The 23,904-nt window shown below is 40.7% G+C and overlaps 1 protein-coding gene across 5 annotated transcripts; it reads right to left on the reverse strand.

The window, feature by feature from the left end:
* Positions 1-14,163: 14,163 nt before the first annotated feature.
* On the reverse strand, positions 14,164-21,642 carry AVPR1A (vasopressin receptor 1A). 5 transcript variants are annotated; one of them, XR_014803493.1, is made up of 3 exons: positions 20,409-21,642; positions 16,893-17,427; positions 14,164-16,422 (listed from the first exon to the last, which is right to left on the reverse strand). XR_014803493.1 is itself a non-coding variant. In XM_003481648.5 (2 exons), exons 1-2 carry the CDS (start codon positions 21,391-21,393, stop codon positions 17,141-17,143), a joined length of 1,272 nt encoding a protein of 423 aa, XP_003481696.2. In that variant the 5' UTR covers positions 21,394-21,642; the 3' UTR covers positions 14,164-17,140. The 5 variants fall into 5 exon arrangements, 1 of the variants encoding a protein (XP_003481696.2); XR_014803491.1 differs by having other exon boundaries at positions 16,859-17,427; XR_014803492.1 differs by having other exon boundaries at positions 14,164-16,428; positions 16,859-17,427.
* Between the last annotated feature and the right edge of the window lie 2,262 nt (positions 21,643-23,904).

Raw genomic sequence — 23,904 nt, forward strand, 5'->3', positions numbered from 1 at the left:
TTTTGTTGAGAATTTTTGCATCTATATTCATCAATGATATTGGCCGATGGTTTTCTTTTTTGGTGGTATCTCTGCCTGGTTTTGGAATGAGGGTGATGGTGGCATCATAGAATGTCTTTGGGAGTATTCCTTCTTCTTCAACCTTTTGAAGGAGTTTAAGGAGGATGGGCACCAATTCCTCTTTATATGTTTGATAGAATTCACCTGTGAAGCCATCTGGTCCTGGGCTTTTATTTGTAGGGAGTGATTTTATGACCTCTTCAATTTCATTTCTAGTGATCGGTCTGTTCAATTGGTCTGTTTCTTTTTGATTCAGTTTTGGCAGGCTGTAAGATTCTAGAAAATTTTCCATTTCTTCCAGATTGTCAAACTTGTTGCCATATAGTTGTTCATAGTATTCTCTTATGGTTTTTTGTATTTCTGCTGTATCCGTTGTGATTTCTCCTTTTTCATTTATAATTTTGGTGATTTGGGTTCTTTCTCTCCTCTTTTTAGTGAGTCTGGCCAGGGGTTTGTCAATTTTGTTCACCTTTTCAAAGAACCAGCTCTTGGTTTTATTAATTTTCTCTATTGTTTTTTGAATCTCTATTTTATTGATTTCTTCTTTGATCTTTATAATTTCCTTCCTTCTGCTGACTTTAGGACTTTTTTGTTCTTCTTTTTCTAATTCGTTTAGGTGGAGGGTTAAGTTGTCAATTTGGGATCTTTCTTCTTTTTTGAGAAAGGCCTATATTGCTATAAATTTCCCTCTGAGAACTGCCTTCGCAGCATCCCATAGATTTTGAGAGGTTGTGTCTTCATTATCATTTGTTTCAAGGTAGTTTTTAATTTCCTTCTTGATTTCCTCATTGACCCATTGGTTTTTTAGTAGCATGTTGTTGAGTCTCCATGGAGTAGGTTTTTTCTCTTTGCTTTTCCCATGGTTGATTTCTAATTTCATGGCATTGTGGTCAGAGAAGATACTTGAGATAATTTCTACGCTCCTAAATTTATTGAGATTCGCTTTATGTCCCAATATGTGGTCGATTCTTGAGAATGTTCCATGAGCATTTGAGAAGAATGTGTATTCTGCTTCTTTTGGATGTAGTGTCCTGAAGATAGCAATTAAGTCTAACTTTTCTATTGTTTCCTTTAGGATCTCTGCTGCTTTATTGGTTTTCTGTCTAGAGGATCTGTCCATTGATGTGAGGGGGGTATTTAGGTCTCCTACTATGATTGTATTCTCATCAATATCTCCCTTTATGTCTGTTAATATTTGTTGTATGTATCTGGGTGCTGCTATGTTTGGGGCATATATGTTGATGATAGGAACATCCTCTCCTTGGATGGCTCCCTTAATCATTAAGTAGTGTCCTTCTTTGTCTTTCTTTATGTCTTTTGTTTTAAAGTCTATTTTGTCTGATATGAGCGTTGCGACTCCTGCTTTTCTGTCATGTCTATTGGCGTGAAATACTTTTCCCCACCCTTTCACTTTCAATCTATATGTATCTTTTGTCCTAAGGTGAGATTCTTGTAGGCAGCATATTGAAGGTTTTTGCCTTTTTATCCACTCAGCCACCCTGTGTCTTTTGATTGGGGCATTCAGTCCATTGACATTTAAGGTGATAATTGATAGATGATTATTTATTGCCATTGGAACCTCGTGTTCCAGTTGATTCTATGGTTCTCCATTCTTCCTTTCTTTTTTTTTTTCTTTTTTTTTCTTTTGGTTGGATGGTCTCTTGTTATTATCTGCTTGAGTGTATTTTTTTTTCATTTTTTGCAAATGCAGTATTTGGTTTTGGCTTGTGGTTGCCCTGTTTTTTAAGTATGCTAACCCCTTCCCATAATTGTGCGTTTTAGCCTGATGGTCCTGTAAGTTCAAACACTTCATTACTATATTAAAATTAAGAAGAGAGACATACATACAAACAAAAAGGCTTATTTACCTCCTAACATCCCTTGCCCACATTTTATGGTTTTGATGACTCTTTTATTTTTTTCTTTTTAATTTTATTTTGTTTGAAGCATGTTCATGATTAAATCTGTATGCTGGCTTATTTGAGTGACTGCTCTCTGATTGCGATTTCCTCAGTCCTAGTTCTTCCTCTTCTTCTTCTTTTTTTTTCTTTTCTTTTTTCTTCCCTTTCCTTCCTTTCTTTTTGGTTTAGAGAAGCCCTTTCAATGTTTCCTTTAACCTGGGTTTTGTGTTGCTGTATTCTTTAAGTTTTTGTTTGTTGGGAAAAATTTTTATTTCCCCTTCTATTTTAAATGATATTCTTGCTGGATAGAGTATTCTAGGTTGCATATTTTTTCCTTTGAGCACTTTAAATATCTCTTGCCATTCCCTCCTGGCCTGTAGTGTTTCTGTAGAGAAATCAGCTGATATTCTTATGGGGGTTCCCTTGTAGGTAACATTCTGTTTTTCTCTTGCTGCCTTTAGGATCCTCTCTTTATCACTAACTTTTGCCATTTTTATTATGATGTGTCTTGGTGTGGGTCTGTTTGGGTTCAGTTTGTTTGGGGCCCTCTGTGCTTCTTGTATCTTGAATCCAGTATCCTTTAGATTTGGGAAGTTTCCAGCGATAATTTCTTCAAATATATTTTCCATCCCCTTATCTTTTTCTACTCCTTCTGGAATTCCTATTATGCGTAGATTGGCCCGCTTTATATTATCCCATAGGTCTCTTATATTGCTTTCCAGTTTTTTGATTCGGTTTTCTGTCTGTTGACCAGATTGAGTGATTTCCATTATTCTATCTTCCATATCACTGATTCGTTCTTCTGCATTATTCATTCTGGTTTTTACTGCCCCTAGTTCAGTTTGCATCTCTGCAAATGAATGTTCTAGTTTTTCTTGGCTCCTCCTTATCTTTTCTAGTTCCTTTCTGAGGGTATCTGCATTACTGTTCATATCTTCTCTTAATTCCTTCAGTATTTTCACTATTTCTCTTTTGAACTCCAGGTCTGTCTGACTGCAGAGATCTGTTTCATTGTTGACTGTTTTAGGTGAGTTCTCCTGTTGGTTTGACTGGGGGTGGTTTCTCAGCTTCTTCATCTTGCTTGTTGTTTTCTTTCTCCTGAGGGAGTTGTACTCTCCGTTATCAGGCAGTGTTTGCCTTGTCACTGCCGTGGAATATTTCCTGAGCGCTGGCGTTGTTGGTCAATCTTTTTTGAGGCAGTGTGGCTTTTCTGGAGTGTTGATGGGGCTAACAGTGTTTCTTTGAAGCAAAGGAGGACTTCCTGAGGGCAGACAGGACTGGGAGGTCCACACCACGATGGTAGCAGATTTCACTTGGTCAGACAGAGCTTGCTCTGGTGTTTTTAGGCTGTGGGGTTCTTGCAGGGGGTTGGCGGTGTTGGGCAGCTGCTCCTCAGGAGTGCATCACCCCCTGGGGGCTGGAGCAGCTATCTGGGTCACTGAGAACCTAAGAGGCTCTTCCCTAGGGCAGCCCAACTCAGAAGGACAGCCTGAGAAAGTAGGGGATCTTTTCACAGTCTGGCGGAGCTTGTTGCAGCTTTTCTGGGCTGCAGGGGCTCTTCCAGGGGGCTGGTGGTGCTGAGCAGTTATTTCATGGGAGTGGGGCACCCCCTGGGGGCTTGGGCGGGTAGCAGGGCCGTTGGAAACTGAAGAGGCTCCTCCCTGGGCATCCCGACTCAGAAAAACCGTCCGAGAATTAGGCCGATCTATTCACAGCCTAAGCTTGTTCTAGCTTTTCTGGGCTGCAGGCCTTTTCTCGGGGGCTGGTGCTGTTTGGTGCTGCTCTGCGGAAGTGTAGCCCCTCCAAAGGGCAAGCAGGCCTGTGCAGGGACAGCCCCTGCGGTGGTAGGCTTCAGGCAATTGTTGCGGCCAGCCCTCCTGGATGGCAGGCAGCCCCAGGTCCGTGAGAGCATAGGGCGTGGCGGGGGTGGGGGGAGGGGATGCACTGGGAAGCACAGTTTTCAGCTAGCTAGCGGGCCTGTAAGCTTGCTGTGGCGTGGGGGGTATTCTATGGGGACCCACCCCTTCTTTTCTCCCCTCCCCAGCATGGGCGCAGACCAGGCTCTTCTCCCAGGTTCCCTCTGATGTGGCTTTCCACTTCCCCGTCCCTAGAGTATTGTTCCCTTCCTCTGCGACAGCTTTGTTTTCTAGTCTCCCAGGCAGTCTCTGCCCCGTCAAATGGTTTAGAGACCTCCCAAGCAGTTTCCACTCTGCCCCGCCTCCCTAGCCCAGGGACTAATCTCTGGAGCCGAGGTCTCGGTGCCCAGCCCCCACCCAGGCGTCCCCCCGGCCCCCTCTCGGGGACTAACCTTCAGAGGCGAGGTCTCGGTGCCCAGCCCCCACCCAGGCGTCCCCTGGCCCTTTCCCGGGGACTAACCTTCGGAGGCGAGGTCTCGGTGCCCAGCCCCCTCCCAGGCGTCTCAGTTTTTGGTGACTGTGCCCGTAGTTCAGATGGTCCGTTCGGTTCTTGATCGGCTTTTCCGTACTTCAACTTAACTGTTACACTCTTCTCTGCATCTGGAGATTCCTCCGGTTCGTTTGATCTTTCCCCCCGGTAGGTGACTTTCCAGGGTGCGGGATCCCTTTCTCCTCCACAGTTCTCTTTGGGGAGCGCCCGTCCCGCTCGGATTCACCTTCTCTCACTCTCCTCTTTTCTCCCATTCTGCCCAATAATGTCACGAACTTCTTGCCGTTATTGGAGTTTAGGTTCCTCTGCCAGCGATTGGTTGCTGTTCTGTGCGAGTCATTTATTCTGTAGATGTGCTTTTTTTGTTGTGTTTGTGGGAGAGGGCGAGCGTGTCCCCCTACTCCTCCGCCATCTTGTCCTCTCCAGTCCACACTGGATTCTTAACCCACTGAATGAGGCCAAAGATTGAACCTGTATCCTCCTGGATCCTAGTCAAATTCATAACCCGCTGAGCCACAATGGAAACTCCCTGAAGATCTCTCTCTTTTTTTTTGAATAGTTTATATATTTGCTAAAGGAAATCATCAGCTTTGCTTAGCTAAGTAAGCTGTTTTAAAAAAAAAATCCCTGGAGGTTGATTTTTATAGTTATCTAAACTGTAACCATCTTATTAAAGTTCCTTCAGAATCTTCTCTAAACTGTAACTTAAAATAGAAATGGGGAGAAAAAACATTTACACATATTTACCAAAACTTCAAAATGGCTGATTTTCCTCTTTTATCTTTTCCTTTTTTTTCCCATCCCAAGTAGTTTAACATTTTACCTGCATTATTTTGGGTCAGGGCCTGGGTAAGTTATTTGGATGCAGTGGTAAGTGATGACTCTACAAAATGAAGCAATTGAAAGATAGTCACCCCTTGAAATACCTCCCAAATGTTCATGGTTTGAGTTGGGTTATTATTATTATTGAAAAATTGAAGTTAGATAAGAATCTTATCCAGGCTCTTGTTATCTCCAAAGTCTTTGGATTCTTTGGGTTTTCTAAAGTCTGTTATTATTTACAGGCTATTCTTTTGCTTTCAAGATCTCCTTAAATTTCAGCATTTTTTGCATGTTCTTGGTCCTGGATTTCTCATTGGCAAACTCTGGGACCTGACACACACTAGGACAGATTGTGGAAGAGTCCTGTTCCTTTGGACATTTTGATGCTATCGCCTAAACGTTGATCCATACCTGGAAAGTGGAGGCTGGGAAATGGAGAATGCTTTAGAGTTGGTATGCTAAGGAGGGCAAAGGGAAAAGAGGAGAGGGGTAAAATTCACCTAGCAGAGGATTTGACCAATGACTGGGGCCAGGGGAAAGACTAATTGCGGCAGTCTTTTTTTTTTTTTTCATTATGTTTCCAGTTATTTTAAAATGTCCTAGAGTCGTTGCTGGATTTATTTTATATGGTATTATTTTACAATAAGATAATAATTAAGGAAGCTTGAACAAAGATCTAGGGTAGAGTGTTGAGGACATGGGAGCTATAAAAAGATAACACACAAAACTGTATATATATATACATACAGCAGAACATGGAGGAAAACACGCTGCAGGATACTATACTGGTGGATACGTGTCATTATATGTTTGTCCACAGACATAGCATGTACAGCGTAATGTAAACTATGGTCTCTGTGTGATAATGATGTGTCAGTGTAGGTTCATAAGCTGTGGCAAATGTACCATTCTAGTGGGGGATGTTGATAATGCATTTGAAGGGGTAGAGGGTCTATGGGAAACCTCTGTTATCTTGCACTCAGCTTTGCTGTGAACCTAAAATTGCTCTAAAAAAGAACATCAGTTATATATATTCACATTAGCTTGTGCATTTGCTTTTGCTTGATTGCTATGGAATACGGCAAGGAATGTTACAGAATGTGCATATGAACAAAGAGACTACATATAATAATCAAGAGGAAATAGAAAACCGGTTTTCCAAAATTGACTCTAAGAGTATTATGGGTTGAATATCTGGTATTTTGAGATGATTTTGTAACTGTGTACTTTTGGGAATAGAGGACACTCCAACATGAAGAAATATCAATTGTGCAAAAGTTACACAAATGAATAAAATGGCAAAAGCTGAATTATTTTGGCATTCTATATGTGTCTCTGACTAGTACAGAAGAAATGAAGAAAAAAGAGTTTATTTAAAAAGTTCAGAGTTCCTGTTGTGGCTCAATGGTTAATGAATCTGACTAGGAACCATGAAGTTGTGGGTTCGATCCCTGGCCTTGCTCAGTGGGTTAAGGATCCGGGATTGCTGTGAGCTGTGGTGTAGGTCGCAAACAAGGCTTGGATCCCGCGTTGCTGTGGCTCTGGCGTAGGCCAGTGGCTACAGCTCTGATTTGACCCCTGGGAACCTCTATATGCCTAGGAGTGAAAAAAGGCAGAAAGACAAAAAAAAAAAAAAAGTTCAATGCAGTTTGGACTCTTGGATATTGGAAAAGGCAACATTCTTTATGGGATGAGAATTTCCACTTTTGCTTAAGGAAACATCTTACAAACAATGCATTATTTTGAAAGGCAGAATCTAAGTGATGTTGATGTCAGAGAGTGTTTTGCCTATGTTCCCTTCTAGGAGTTTGATGGTGTCCTGTCGTCTATTTAAGTCTTTCAGCCATTTGGAGTTTATTTTTGTGCATGGTGTGAGGGTATGTTCTAGTTTCATTGCTTTGCATGCAGCTGTCCAGGTTTCCCAGCAATGTTTGCTGAATAGACTTTCTTTTTCCCATTTTATGTTCTTGCCTCCCTTGTCAAAGATTAATTGACCATAGGTGTCGGGGTTTATTTCCGGATTCTCTATTCTGTTCCATTGGTCTGTCTGTCTGTTTTGGTACCAGTACCACACTGTTTTGATGACTGTGGCTTTGTAGTATTTCTTGAAGTCTGGGAGAGTTATGCCTCCTGCTTGGTTTTTGTTTCTCAGGATTGCTTTGGCGATTCTGGGAGGGGCTGTGGAGAAAAGGGAACCCTCCTGCACTGTTGGTGGGAATGTCAACTGGTACAGCCACTATGGAGAACAGTTTGGAGATACCTTAGAAATCTATACATAGAACTTCCATATGACCCTGCAATCCCACTCTTGGGCATCTATCCGGACAAAGCTCTACTTAAAAGAGACACATGCACCCGCATGTTCATTGCAGCACTATTCACAATAGCCAGGACATGGAAACAATCCAAATGTCCATGGACAGATGATTGGATTCGGAAGAGGTGGTATATATACACAATGGAATACTACTCAGCCATAAAAAAGGATGACATCATGCCATTTGCAGCAACATGAATGGAACTAGAGAATCTCATCCTGAGTGAAATGAGCCAGAAAGACAAAGACAAATACCATATGATATCACTTCTAACTGGAATCTAATATCCAGCACAAATGAACATCTCCTCAGAAAAGAAAATCATGGACTTGGAGAAGAGACTTGTGGCTGCCTGATGGGAGGGGGAGGGAGTGGGAGGGATCGGGAGCTTGGGCTTATCAGACACAACTTAGAATAGCTTTACAAGGAGATCCTGCTGAATAGCATTGAGAACTATGTCTAGATACTCATGTTGCAACAGAAGAAAGGGTGGGGGAAAAATTGTAATTGTAATGTATACATGTAAGGATAACCTGACCCCCTTGCTGTACAGTGGGAAAATAAAAAAAATATTAAAAAAAAAAAGAATCTAAGTGAGAGTGCTTAGACATATAAAAGCTAAATAATTCTGCAAAATGAAGTGGAAGGAAGCTTAATTTCTGGCATTTGGAAAAACAAGGACTTTGAGTTTTGGTAGAGAGGAAACTTGAGCAAGAGAGCAGCCATCAAGGTCTTAAAGGCAAGAATGATGAGGTCCTAATCCCTCTTAGAAGAGATGGCCATGGACCTTTAAAACAGTACATCCGAATCACTGTCTCTTCTGAGGCATAATCTAAACCCCTGTGTGACTCTTCATCCTTTAGGGGAACCCCATCACACAGGACAGTCAAGTGCTCAGAGAGTTGTTGGAAGAATTGTCAGGGAATGAGTGAAGAAAAAATAGTCATGAGAAGTTAACTAATGAGCTGTGAATTGAGAGCCCAACAGAAGGAGGAATTTATAAAAATACTCAGGACTCCTCTTAGATCTAGGGAAAGGCACAGACTGTACAACCCATGAGATGAGGCCAAAACTATTTTATTTGGATATTAAAGGAAAGAGTGAGCACACAGAGCTCTAGATTGAAGGCATCCATCCAGGCAGTAGGTACTTAGATAACACAAGTTAATGAGATGTGGTTGTGGTTAAAACACGGATGACTTGGTGAACGATAGAACCTGGAACTTGGGGAGGGGGATAAATACACCCTCTCTGCCCCCATTGCTTTGGCTTTAATTAGACTTAACCTTTATGCTTCTAAAAGTAGAATCAAACAGTGGGCAAGGGTGAGTATGGGAATAATTTTCTAGTGTTTTTCTTGTAAACTCTATACTTGCACTTAAGTTCTGCTGAATTCTCACTGGCTTATGCCTAGAGACAAGCGACAATTGTGGTGGTGGTGTCAAAGTCTTTCTAACAGGATTTATTTTAAATTTGGGTTTGAATCTGTAAATTCTTTTTTTTTTTCAGCCAAGATGATATGACTTAGGCCCTCTAGATTGATTAAAGTGATTTTCCCAAGATTGTTTAGCTATTGATGCTGGAAAAATTGGAGTTTTTGATTCCCTGATATAGTACTTTTTAAAAAACCAAACAATGTTCTTTCTCATGATTTAAAGCATCTCATTTTTATTAAAAACACACAATGTTTAACATGTGTAACATATGGATTACCACATATTTATATTTAGAATTGCTATATTAATTTCATTAGTTTAGCAGCTACTATAAACAGCATCTACAATATTAAGATGCAGAGGTGAAGAGGACATACCTTTTATTTTGAAGATAAACATGATGTAATTGTCAAGGATAAGACAGGCTAATAAACCAACACTGTAAATCATTTTGATATATGTCATAGTGAAGGTATTTAGAGGGTGCATGGAAAGCAGAAAGGAAGAAACCTTTAACTCTAGAGATTAACAAGGGATAAATATAGAGAATAAATGAATTAATAAATTCTACACTAGATGTTTTTTATGAGACGCTTCTGGTATACAATGGAACGGTTATTTCAGTTCTACCTGATTTGTAGGCCCTTGTGAAAATATCCTTTGGTAGAAATCCTGTTTATTCTTAAAACATTTATAAGTTCTTTAAAATAAGAGTGAGTTTTAAAATAACAGTATTTTAAAATAGAGACTTCAAATTCCCTTTCTTCCATTCTGGGCATTCACTGCCTCCAGAATTTAAGCCAAACCCAAAATAAGCCTTTTAGTTTATGCTATTAGGATTTCGCTTATAAAATAAAAAAAATGTTACGACATAAGTTAAAAGTTAATATGATTTGAGTTTCTTAGTCCACAGGGTAAAGAATTACAATTTTATAGGCTATTAAATGGAAAGAGTTTTGATCTTTGGGCCCAGAAGTCAGTCTCATCAACTTCTAGAAACAAATAAACAGATGACATTTTTAGAGGATGAGACACATGACCTCAGCTAACTCAAATTTGGTTGTTTTAATCCATACTATAACAAAAATAACTTGCTTTTGTGATTATAATTTATCCAAAAGGCATTTACAAAGTTTCACTTGTTCTTGCTCTAGTCAAAGAGTATAAATATGAACATATTTATACTCAAATATAAACCTATCAAGAGCTACCAGCTGTAAAGCAGGTCTATGGCTTTTCAAAATCAGCATAATTAACTTGAAGCATATTTTATTATTAAACTAGATGGCAGGAGAATTATTTCAGATAAATTTCATATTTATTTTTTCTTTTTTTGGATCAGACCTTTTAATTGAAGTATAGTTGATTTACAATATTATATTATTTTTAGGTATAAGGAATAGTGATTTATTATTTTTGCAGACTATACTCCATTAAAAGTTATTGCACGATAATACCCTGTGCTATACATTATATCCTTGTTGCTTATCTGTTTTATACACAGTAGTTCATATCTGTTAATCCTGTAACCCTAATTTGTTTGCCCCCCCCTTTGGTAACCTTGAGTCTGTTTTCTGTGTTTGTTTCTGTTTCACCATCTACATTCATTTGTACTGTTTCTTAGGCACCACATATAAGTGATATCATATAACATTAATCTTTCTTTGACTAATTTCACTAAGCATGATATTCTCTAGGTCCATTCAATGTTGCTGCAAATGTCAGAATTTCATTCTTTTTATGGCTGAGTAATATTCCATTGTATATATATATAGATGCCATATTCTTTATCCATTCATCAAATTTGATATATATTTTTATTTATAGAATCAAGCCAATATACAATGAAACTGGAGTAATAAATATACCAATTATTTCAATGTGTTCCCACAAGCCATTTTTCTGTAAAGAACCCAAATATTGGATACAATCACAAAACATTTCAATAGCCATCAAAACCTTAATGATGCAATTACCTCAAGAAAACACATTGAAGTTCTTTTATACAGTGTAACAAGCTAGGGGATACATTACAGGACATTTGAAAAAAAATTCCCCAAACGGAATACTAAATATACAACATTAATTTTCAGTAACTTTGTTATAATAATGAGGTAAAGCAGCATAGAATATATTAAGTCAGAAATCCTGTGATATAGAGACCACTACTTTCAAGTGTAGAAATGCTTAGTATTTTATATTTATACTAATTATTAATTATTCTGCTATTACTATTGGATTAATTCTCAAATTTCACTTTCTGAATTTGCTAATATGACCCTGGAACATAAAAATGTTTAATTAACTCTGTAACATTTTGCTTTTATTTCAAATATAAACTAATATAAAAATGTAATATATATACTACAAAGAAAAAATGGGATTTAATTTTTAACCATAATATAAATACATTTTTATTTTAGTTGATTTAAAATGTTCCATCAATTTCTGCTGTACAGCAAAGTGACCCAGTTTTATATATATATATACATGTTCTTTTTCTCACATTACTCTCCATCATGTTCCATCACAAGTAATTAGATATAGTTCCCTGTGCTACACAGCAGGATATCACCACTTATCTTTATATATACATATATTTCTGTTATATGTATATGTGTGTTTATATATATATGCATACATATATATATTTCTGATGCTGAAATATATAGGTCACCTATATATTTCCATTCATGATAATTTAATATGCCTAAAAATTGGGTTAGAACAATATTCTTAAAATGCCTATGTGTGCAATGAAATCACACAATTTTTGTGACTCAACTCTTATGAAGTTCTCTTGGACACTTAAAGGAAATAACCCTTCTTATGAATAGTCCTTAAATTTTTGCTCAAATTGGCAGATGTCGTATTGTAGTCAAGAAGCATCCTCTAATATTTACTCCCCGTGTGTTACTAATGATATCAAGTGTTGCCAGTAATGCTGAGTGATACTAAAAGGGTCATAAGGAGGGAGAGGGCTGGGGTACAGCAGCTGCTTCTACACCTACAGGACTAGCACTCCTGCTGCCCCTGCCCTGAGCTTATTTGAAATAGAGCAGTTGCCTACAGGATGAAAATCCATTAGTGCCCAATTTACATGTTTAAAGGAACATAATCTGTGATTTGGGGGTTAAGGGTTCAATTTTCCCCTAGATTGCTTCTAATTATGCTTTAGTGGTAGAGTCAAACTCTGAAGCAATAGTTTAAAGCTCTGAGTGTCCAATTTTGTTATAAAAATACAGGTTTTAGAGTCTAACAAACATAAAACTTCAACCTAATTGGATTACTTTACTTGTGTAATAACAGACATGAAAGTTGATTCTTTTTTTTTTTTTTTTTTGTCTTTTTGTCTTTTGTTGTTGTTGTTGCTATTTCTTGGGCCGCTCCCGCGGCATATGGAGGTTCCCAGGCTAGGGGTCGAATCAGAGCTGTAGCCACCGGCCCACGCCAGAGCCACAGCAACGCGGGATCCGAGCCGCGTCTGCAACCTACACCACAGCTCACGGCTAGGGGTCGAATCAGAGCTGTAGCCACCGGCCCACGCCAGAGCCACAGCAACTCGGGATCCGAGCCGCGTCTGCAACCTACACCACAGCTCACGGCAACGCCGGATCGTTAACCCACTGAGCAAGGGCAGGGACCGAACCCGAAACCTCATGGTTCCTAGTCGGATTCGTTAACCACTGCGCCACGACGGGAACTCCTGAAAGTTGATTCTTAATGGTCAATAGCTGTCCATTCTAGGAAGCGTAATAAGTTTGGAACGGTACTGCATGTTATTAAGACAACTTGATTTTTTTTTTTCCTCTTTAAAAACCACACCCTTCCTTCAATCATGGTGTAAGATGTCTTTGATGGTGATGGAAATCTGTGTGTAGGGCAAGTATGTAATTAAGCAGATAATTTCACTAATTTCCTTCACAGTTATTTTCATACTTTAAAAATACATGTCTGAAGATTAACCCATTGCACTTAATATATACTTTAAAATTTTTTTTTTTTGTCTTTTTGCTATTTCTTGGGCTGCTCCCGCAGCATATGGAGGTTCCCAGGCTAGGGGTCGAATCGGAGCTGTAGCCACCGGCCTACACCAGAGCCACAGCAACACGGGATCCGAGCTGCGTCTGCAACCTACACCGCAGCTCACGGCAACGCCCGATCGTTAACCCACTGAGCAAGGGCAGGGACCGAACCCGAAACCTCATGGTTCCTAGTCAGATTCGTTAACCACTGCGCCACGACGGGAACTCCCTAAAATATTTTTTCATCATCAATTAATATTTATCAAATGCCCAATAGAAATAACATCAGTTTCCCCTTATCAGGGGATTATTTCATCAGTTGTGTTCCCCCATCCCCATACAGACATATTTGCAGGATCTTCCTACAGGTAACTGCAAAATAAAGTGATGCAACACATTTATCTTTGACTGCAACAGCCTTTGCTTGGTGTAATATCTCAAGGTCTTCTCTTTGGTCAAGAAAGGGAAATCTTCCCTTCCCACATAATCTTCTTCTATATCAACTACAGTTTCCTTTCTTCTGTAATAGACAGGCCGGACTCTTTCAATTTGGGACATATAAATGCCATTTCTGGGTGTCTAATATTAAATATTTAGCGGCTAGGTAAGTTAAGCTTCTCAGCCTAAACCACAGAGAATAAGACCATATCCTTGCCTAGTGCAGAACTAGCATCCACATCTTCCAGTGTTTCCTCAACCTGTTTCTGCGATCTCATGTTCTGATGCATTTAAAAGGAGAAAACAGGAGTTCCCATCATGGCTCAGTGCTTAATGAATCTAGGAACCATGAGGTTGCGGGTTCGATCCCTGGCCTTGCTCAGTGGGTAAGGATCCAGCGTTGCTGTGAGCTGTGGTGTAGGTCGCAGACGCGGCTCGGATCTGGTGTTGCTGTGGCTGCTGCGTAGGCCAGCAGCTACAGCTCTGATTAGACCCCTATCCTGGAATCTCCATATGCTATGGGTGTGGCCTTAGAAAAGATTAAAAAAAAAAAAAAAGAAAAAAAAAAGAAAGAAAGAAAGAAAAGGAGAAAACTCAGTTGGGTAGGTTTATAGGCACCTTATTTGAGAGATGTTCCTAGAAATAAGATTCAAACTGATTTTTTTTTTTTTTTCATTCTGGAGATACATGTCATTATTTTGAAACTATATAAGAACCATGAGGTTATTGTTTTGGAATAAATGTGGGCTCATCCTTGTTCCTATACAAAGGGCTTTAGTTTTTACTTCCTCAATACATTATTATTATTTTTTTCTTCTGTACAGCATTGTGACCCAGTTACACATACATGTATACATTCTTTTTTCTCACTATTCACAATAGCCAAGACATGGAAACAACACAAATGTCCATTGACGGATGATTGGATTTGGAAGATGTGGTATATATACACAATGGGATCCTACTCAGCCATAAAAAAGAACAAAATAATGCCATTTACAGCAACATGGATGGAACTAGAGACTATCATGTGATATCTCAATACCATGTGATATCACTTACATCTGGAATCTAATATAGGGCACAAATGAACCTTTCCACAGAAAAGAAAATCATGGGCTTTAGTTTTAAAAAGGGCTGACAACATTAAAAAGGGCAGAGATACTGAGATGCTGCTATGACAAATAATAAAGACTTAATGAATGGCTCATATTGGACAGTGCCCTTTAAGAGACATATTTGCGCTGTTTTGAAAAAGTTGAAGTCTTTGCACCTGCCAACTCCAATCAGCAAACTATTATATTGAGAATGGATAAGCAATGAGGTCCTACTGTACAGCACAGGGAACTCTATCCAGTCTCTTGGACTAGACCATGATGAAGATAATATGAGAAAAATAGTGTATATGCATATGTATGACTAGGTCACTATGCTGTACAGCAGAAATTGACACAACTCTGTAAATCAACTATACTCTTAAAAAAAAAACCCGAAATAAAATAGAATAAAAATCAGAATTCTAAAACCTAAGCACTTAATTTCTATAAAATATTTGTAAACCTATTTTTAGGCATTTCAATCCAGGGAGTAAAAGACATGAGAATTTGGACAGACAAGAGAATGAAGAGGAATGAGATTGATGGGTCCAGGTTCTCACAGTGCCATTCTGTGCTCAGTTTCTTATCTACCAAGTTTAAAAAACAAAACAAAACAATAATAGTGTTAAAATATCTGTTGCTTCCTCTAAGGGATGTAAAATATTTATGATGTTATCTCAAACCATTACAATGTCTCTAAAAAGGAAAAGGAACCAGACAAAATAGCTCAAAAAAAACCCTACTGAGTTCCATTAATGAAAAATGCAGTAACAGCAGCCAAATAATGTTGTAATTTATCTCTGTTGAGAAATGAAAGAAGCTGATGTCCTTGGCTGGCTTTAATTTACCTGCATTCAAAGGAAAACAGTTCTCTCTTTAAATTAGAAAGCTTTGGTTAGGCAGCATTTAGACTTTAGTGGCCGCCAGCAATGCTTCCCAATGAATCAACAGAGCTATATTTAAATTTTAGGATTTTATGTCCCAGACAAGAAACCAGCACATTCTGATTCATGAAAAGTAGACAGGAAGAAGCCAGGTCATTTCGAAGAATCCCCAAGTGATTATGAAAGCAACAGCTAACATTCATAAAACAGTTCATAAAACATTCATAAAACAGTTGAGGAAGATATTTTCACACACTTGATTTCATTTAGTCCTCACAGTAACCCTGCAAGGTGTTATCAATACCATATATGGCCAAAGAAATAGAGACTTTACATTTTTAAGTCATTTGCCTGATGTTATGCACATACTAGATGCAGAACAGTTTTCTTTCTATCTCTCTGCCCTCATCCTGCCCCCAAACCTACCTCTTTTCCAGCACAAAACTCTTAGATGGGTGGGAGAACAGAAGGAAGGACCAGGCTATTTTTAATTAAATACGAGGGACATTCAGTATCCTGTGTCACTCTTTAGAAGACTCATTTCTATGAATCTGGATTTCCCAACAGGAAGTAATTCCCCAAACATGGTATTAATATCCAGCATGGTACAGGATACCTTATAACACTGGTCAAAGCATGTTTACAGTGTTCTAGAGAAAGCCTCTAGAAGCAAGCTACCCTTTCTACTTTTCTAGTAAAATAGGGTATTCCTCACACAAATCTGACCTTAAAGTGGGAGAGGAAAAAAAAAGCTATCACCGTCCAGTTGACAACATTTTCTCTAACTTTCAGCATCTTGGTAATCATGCTTTTCACAACCAATGAAAAACGAGGAACCAAAGGAGGGAACAGTTAGTTCTGAAGTTGATATTTTGGAATGTAAGTGATTTATAGTTTCTAATAGAACTTTCCACTTTTCACTCTGCAACAGGTACCCCCTGCTCAGTATGCCTTAAGCACTGATGCCTCTCCAAGGTACCATCCCATCTCCTGGCTTTATGTTTTCCTATAGGTTTCTTTTTATTTTTGATATGACTAAGGCTTGATTGGTTTAGAAGTCCTATCATGTAGGGGCATAATTTTTAACACAGTGAGCTCATCATCAGGCTGAGGTTTTAATTTTGGCTGCATCTGGGGTATGTGGAAGTTCCTAGGTCAGGGATCAAACCCATGCCATAGCAGTGACCCAAGATGCTGCAGTGACAACAACAGATCCTTAACCCACTGTACCACACAGGAACTCACAGGCCACATTTTGGGGCTGCATTTTTTTTCACATACATAAATTGATCTTACTGGCCAGAAACTAAGTTATCCAAAGTCTCCTCTAATTTTCTTCAAACCCTCAGCCTGATGATGAGCTCATTTTGTTCAGAAATAATGCCCCTATATTATATGACTTCTAAACCAATCAAGCCTTAGTCATATCAAAAAAAAAAAAAAAAAAGAAAGCTACAGCAAAATATAAAGCTAAGTGATTGTGATTTTTCCTTTATAAATATGACTTCTGTTATTTCTGGGAATTAGGCCTGCAGATTTTAGTGTAGCATATTTTTATTAACATTCCGTATAAAACAATTCATAGTTTTTGGTTGTAGCAATATAAAAATGCAACTAGAAACACAGTCTTGTATGCAGCAAGTCAATGTATGTGTATCTCATATAAGTTCATTTGTTCTAATAATTTCTAACTGGATTCAGCCAAGGAGCTGAAAAGTCCCTTACAGGAGTGAGGTTGCATGAACTCATTGGGTCAGGTTGAAATCGGAATGGACTTAATAGACTTGGAAGATTTAGGCGAGTCCTTCCATGGGCCCATACTGTTTGTTGGGCTTCGGCTGTTAGTAAAAGAAGTTTGTCTTCGGCTCATACTGTCAGAATCTTCTTTGTTGAATGTTCGCTTCGTGTTTTGGCAGCATGGGAAGTTTTGAACACAGTCTTGCAAGAGATGGCCACTAAAAAACATATATATCCAGGGATTGCAACAGCTATTCAAGGAAGCCAATAATGCAGTGATGGCGGTGGTTGGGTTTTCCGAGTCTGTATGGAAAACATAAGGGGAGAGCATTTAAATCATCAAATGCAAGTAACTGAGCACTGAATAAACTTATTTTTCTATATTGATTAGTGAAAGTGGGAAAATGTTATAGGTCAATATAGGAAAGGAAGTGTTTATTAATCAGGGAAATGGCTAGTGAATGGAAATTGCTGCATTATAAAATACTTTTGCAAGCAAGATACCTTGAAATTAATTCAAGTATTTTAAACCACATTAAAATATTTAAGTAGAATGAGTGGGACTTTCAAGAGGTTGAGAATATTAAATAATTTACTAATAAACTTTTGAATCCTTTTTTTTTTTTTTTTTTTTTTTTGCCCCACCCAGGGCATATGGAAGTTCCTGGCCAGGGATTGAAACTGAGCCTTTGAGAAGCTGCAGCAACCACGGACCCTTAACCCACTATGACAGGCTAGCAATCGAACCCGCAATGCCATGGAGACAATGCCAGATCCTTAACCTGGTGCACTACAGTTATAACTCCCAAACTTTTGAATGCTTTGTGCTAGTGCTAACATGTACTAATGGGTATAGCACTTACAGAATGGCTGCAATTTCAATGAAACTTCAAGAGTCTACAGCTACATATATCAAATTTTATTCTTCCTGATTGCTCAAGCAAAGTATGACATTATGGACCATGTTTAGTTGCTCTCATTTTTTAACATTAAATATATTCTTATAATAAGAAAAGTATACAGAAGGGGATAGTTGAAATGGGTCCCTGAGGGATGCAATGTTTAGTTGTTTTTCTTTGGTTAATTAGAAACTTCTTTTGATTTTAAAAGAAAACCATTTTTGATTGTGGCTTGAAAAATCCAATTACATTAAGACCAGATGAATTGAGAAATTTCAAAAAAAAATTTTTTTTTTTGAAAAGGAGTTCCCATTGTGGCTCAGCAGAAACGAATCTGACTAGCATCCATGAGGACACAGGTTCGATCCCTGGCTTCGCTAAGTGGGTTAAGGATCTGGTGTTGCCATGAGCTGTGGTGTGGGTCACAGAAATGGCTCAGATCTCATGTTGCTGTGGCTGTGGTATAGGCCGGCAGCTGTAGCTCCGATTTGACCTCTACCCTGGGAACCTTCATATGCTACAGGTACGGGCCTCAAAAGAAAAAAAAAAAAGTCATTTCAATAATCTTTTGAACCACTTTTTGTGTGTCTAAACTGGTAAACTACATAAATATAATGTTTCATAGTAGAACTGCTGCACTAATAATGTACCTTTTCTAAAGAATAATTGGCAAGCACTGACTTTCCTTGATTAAATATAAATGAGAGTCTTCTTGCTCTTGTTATGCCAGAATGAATTACAGGTTATTTAATCAAACTTCATGCTATGATGCTGCTATTGAAGCTGATTATGATCTAAGACTGTATTCAGAAAGAATAGAAATCATCAACAAACCTGTGCACAAATTAAGGATTTTTTAGTAATTGTGTCTAAATCCTAGTAAGGCAGTAATTAGACTGAATTTTTTTTTTATTTGGTTGGCACTAAGAGGCTGCCAAGACCAAGCAAGACAGGAAATGGTAAATCCAAAATAATGAATTTATGTTGTATTTTTCATCATTGGTGCTATTACAGCTATGCAAGAATTTTACTTGAATTACGTTCACTCTCAAATGTTTTATTTGCACCTACAACTTCCAAAGTATATCAAAAATACTCCTCACCTCCATCCCAAACAACAAAAGGAGACACATCTAACCAGATACTTATTTACAGTTGTTGTCATTAACATTTTTGTAAATATATTTGATTTGAAAAACTTTTTTATTCCTCATATGACATTAAATCATGCTTTTTGAGGCTAAGTTCTTGTGATGTTCGTTCTTCTTGTTTGTGAAGGAATAAACTCAAGCTAGTAGGTGCAGAGGACATTCTCAGCTGTGGGCTCAAGTTAATGCTGAAAGATTAGTGAATTAATCTAACAAATTTAGGGTTTATCAATAATCCAGCTTTGAAATTCTGGGGGAAAAAGTGTTAAAGTAACTGTAGGAAAAAATTAAAACATTATGATAAGAAATGGAACACTAGCCAAACTCCAAATTGGAACTATTGACTTAAGAATCTTCAATAGGAGTTCCCGTCGTGGTGCAGTGGTTAACGAATCTGACTAGGAACCATGAGGTTGCGGGTTCGGTCCCTGCCCTTGCTCAGTGGGTTAACGATCCGGCGTTGCCGTGAGCTGTGGTGTAGGTTGCAGACGCGGCTCGGATCCCGCGTTGCTGTGGCTCTGGCGTGGGCCGGTGGCTACAGCTCCGATTCGACCCCTAGCCTGGGAACCTCCATATGCCGCAGGATCGGCCCAAGAAATAGCAAAAAGACCAAAAAAAAAAAAAAAAAAAGAATCTTCAATACATTCCATCTTCTTCATATCCCCAGGACCTACCATAAAATCTGGTACGTAATATGCACAATATGTTTATTAAATGGATGAGGCATAAATAAAACTTTTCTAAAATTTTAAAAAAATCTTTCTTTAGAAAAATATGTCAATTTTACCCTTACTTTTGGGCATTTCTATAAAGTTTTTACATTGTGATACTTTTTACAAACTAGTAACAAGCAGTTGTAACAGTAAAAATATTTCCCTGCATTCAATAGACTTGAAAGCAGAGTATGAACACTGCCATTGGTGCTTTGGCAAAAAGTTATTATTATGTTTTGTGATTGCATGGCTGACTCTGGCGCACCAGTTTCTGTATTTGCGGTCTTAGGATCACTACAGGCTACAAAGGCAGATTCCAGGGCTCCATTCCAGATCTACTGAATCAAAATATCTGAGGTGGGGACGACACAAATTTGCCTTTTAACAATACTGCTCAAGGTGTGATTCTTACACATGAAGAAGTTTAAGAACTCTTGTCATGGGAGATTCATGAAAAGAAATTCTTTACACACACACACACGCACACGCATTCCTGCAGCTTTCTCCATTGTCCTGACACCTACCAATCCAGGAGAACTTCTCATCCCAGACAGACCACATCTGGATGATGAAGAAGGGCGCCCAGCAAACGATGTAAGCTGTTACGATCACGAAGGTCATCTTCACCGTGCGGATCTTGGCGCGAGAAATGGTCTTCACGCTGCTGACACACGGCTGGAGCAGGAGCCCCCGGTGGAAGGCGCCACCCGCGCTCTCCCCCCGGGTGCCCATGTCCTGGCGCGCCGCTGTCTTTCCACGGACGTTGCGCCAGATGTGATAGCAGATGAAGCCGTAACAGGTGCCCAGGATGACCACGGGCACCACGAAGATGCCGCCAGTCATCCAGGTCACGTAGGCGGGGAGACCCCAGGGCTGGATGAAGTTGGCCCAGCAGTCGTAGGCCTTGGTGACATTGCTCACCTCGACCATGGAGAAGACGAAGTACTGCGGAATGCTCAGCACGAAGCTCAGCACCCAGGCGGCGGCGATCATGAGGCGCGCGCGGCGCGCCGGCTGCTGCAGCGTCTTCAGCGGATGGCAAACAGCGATGTATCGGTCGGCGGTCATGACCACCAGCATATAAGCCGATGCGAACATGCCGAACACCTGCAGGTGCTTCACCACGCGGCACAGCCCGTCGGGTCCGCGGAAACGATAGGTGATGTCCCAGCACAGCTGAGGCAGCACCTGGAAGAAAGCGACGGCCAGGTCGGCCAGGCTGAGGTGGCGGATAAAGAGGTGCATGCGGGACGTCTTGCGAGGCGTGCGGTGCAGCGCCAGCAACACACTGCTGTTACCCACCACCGCCACCACGAAAATCACAGCCAGCACAGCGATCTCCAGTTTGGCCAGCTCTTCGTTGCGCTTGTCGGCCTGCGGGTCGCCGTCTTTCCCCTGCGCCTCGGCTCCCCGACTGGTATTGGCATCTCCGGCGGCCAGAGACCACCACCGGCTAGAGTTGCCCGCGGGCCCGGCCCCGGGGTTCCCGGAGAAACGCATGCTGTCCATGCAGCGCCTCTTGGGTCTCCGCGGAGACCCACTCTCTTTGCGCCTCTGCTGGCCTGGGCTCCTCTGGCGGTGCGCACCTTCCTACCCGCGCTGGTCGCGAGCCGAGCTCCGCTCTCCTTCAGGCTCCTGCGACTCCTGGCGCAGAGTCCCACACGCCAACTCAGTCACTCTCGGTCGCGTCGCCTGTCCCTTTCCCTGCTTTGCCTTTCTCCACTCGGGCGAAGCTGGGGAGGTGCGCTCCGAGTCTCCAAAAGCAATGGACTCGGAACTCTATTTATGGAGAGTTCGTTTCCCCAGATCGCGCTGCTTCTCACCCCAGTGGTTGGAGACTGCTCGGTGCCTACTCTCGCCACCTCCCTTCCCTATTCCCCCGGGGTTTTATCCCCCTCCCCTCTACGTCGGTGATTTGTCTTTGCTTCCCAATGCAGGGGTGGGGCTGGGAGAGTCAAGGATTACTGGGCATAAAAGAGGGTTGATCCCGGAGTTTTCCCGCTGCTCTAAAAAACTTGGAGAACTGGACATGCCATACTTTTTCAGGCCTTACCACCATTTCCTTAAGCCTCAAGAGTCACCTTAACCCTACATTTGACTTCAACAGACGTAGTCAATTTGGTACCTGGAAATCCCGAATCCACCTGCAGGCGCGTGTGCTCTTGCACCTTAACTTAGCGTGTGACTCTACCTACTCCAGCCCAAGTTTATCCCTCCGCAGCAGTCGGCCCAGCCCTGGGCAGCCAGTCTGGCTGATTTTATTCCCAGGGCAATCTGGCTACGGGAATTTTGTCTCTCACAGCTCAGTTGCTCTCCACCCTCCTCAGTAGGGTGACTTAAAGGGCGCTCTCTTCCCAGTAACCTCTTTGATGCCTGTTATTTTTTACCCTTCCTGAGTTCGCGGACCAAAAGGACGCCCTCGCAGTCCACACGGCCGCCGCCGTGCACGAATCTACAGCGGGGGGAGAGAAACGTGTCCTGGTTTTCCACTTTCCCCGGGGGCTGGAAGCGGGTTGGGGGGGGGGCGGAGGGTGGGACCTGGAGAGTTTTCTCTAAATTAGTTTCTTGGGGTTTTCTCCGGAAAAGCCTGATTCCCACAGCGGGGGTGGGCGAGAATCAGGCCACAGTAGTCCGTAGGGACTTCGTGTGGTTACTGCTGAATCTGAATCGTGGGGATATCTCTTCGGGAGGACAAAGAGCAGCTGCGGGAGAGCGAGCGACAGCCCAGGCAGCGCTGACCAGGGCACCGGAGGGAAAACTCGCCAGACTCCTTGCTGTCTTGGGTGAGGAAAAGGCAACCCCCGGACGGAAAAGAAACACAACCTACCTACTAATTAGTTACCCTGGACAGCTGGAGCCCAGCAGCGGGGCAGGAGGCGGGAAGAAATACTCTCTGAGCTCTGTGTTTTAACTTTGGTTGAAGGTGTGCTTCGAAGGACTGCAAGGGGGAGCTGTTTGCAGGCTATTTCACGAAAGAAGAAAAAGAAAAAAAAAAAAAAACTTTTTAGGGCTATCTACTCTGTAGGTACACGAACATGACTTTTTGGTTAGATCATTTGTGTTATTATCGTGTTAAGTTTGATTGTCGAGGAGAGTATCTGTGAAATGTAGGCAAAGAAACCAAAGATTTTCTGAAGTGATAATTTTGCTTTGCTTCTCATTTCAGGCACACTGAGTCCCAAGGCTGTCACACTAAGAATGCTGGACTCGACCTCTGGAGTCCTGCTTCACTGTGGCTGCATAAGCCTAGGTTCGTACATCTTTAAAACAGGAATGAAAATACCCGTCTTACCTATTTAGGGGGTTACTGTGAGGATCAAATAAGACATGTTCTGTATGGGGAAATGCCCTTAAAACTACAAGGTGTGCGTGTTGTCTCACTTTCTCCCAGATTATCTAGGAGGCAAAAGATTTGAAAAGTTCAGAAACAGCAATAAATAAAACATTTCCAGGCCACCTGTCTGGAATCCTTCAAGCAATTAGGTAATAGTCACCAACTTGGTGAGGTGGCCTTCTTTTAAGTCACAAATTACATTGTTAGTGTGCCTTATGAGAAATAATATTGTCGGACATTGGTGTCCGACAATTGCAAAAGTGCACCTGGCAGTTTTATTGCTGCTTGTCCTGTCTTTGAGCTTTTAGCTTTCCCGAAAGGCAGGGAAGTTCCTTTGAGTGTTCTTGGTCCAAGGAGATGGTGTGGTAGCCTCAGGAAATTATTCATCTGTGTCAGGCTCTCTGATCCAATAATCAAGCTATATCCAAGTTGTAAAAATAACTCCTCAGGTACATTGGTGGGCAAGGTTGGAAGATATTCTTCTTATGTGAACAGTAATATTAATTTCCCCTGTGTATTGAATATATATATATATATATATGCATATATGTGATACATATGGATAGGATATAAATGTTACATAGATATATATGGTACATGTGTGTGTGTGTGTGTGTGTGTGTGTGTGTATGTAATACAGGCAGATTCCAGGACCCAGTTCCTCTCTTAACCTACACAGTTTTAAA

The sequence above is a fragment of the Sus scrofa genome, chromosome 5, assembly GCF_054392235.1.
Source record: "Sus scrofa isolate SSC_HxYL_T2T_F1_AM1 chromosome 5, Sscrofa_HxYL_maternal_Yorkshire_Landrace_v2.0, whole genome shotgun sequence".
NCBI classification, from domain to species: domain Eukaryota; kingdom Metazoa; phylum Chordata; class Mammalia; order Artiodactyla; family Suidae; genus Sus; species Sus scrofa.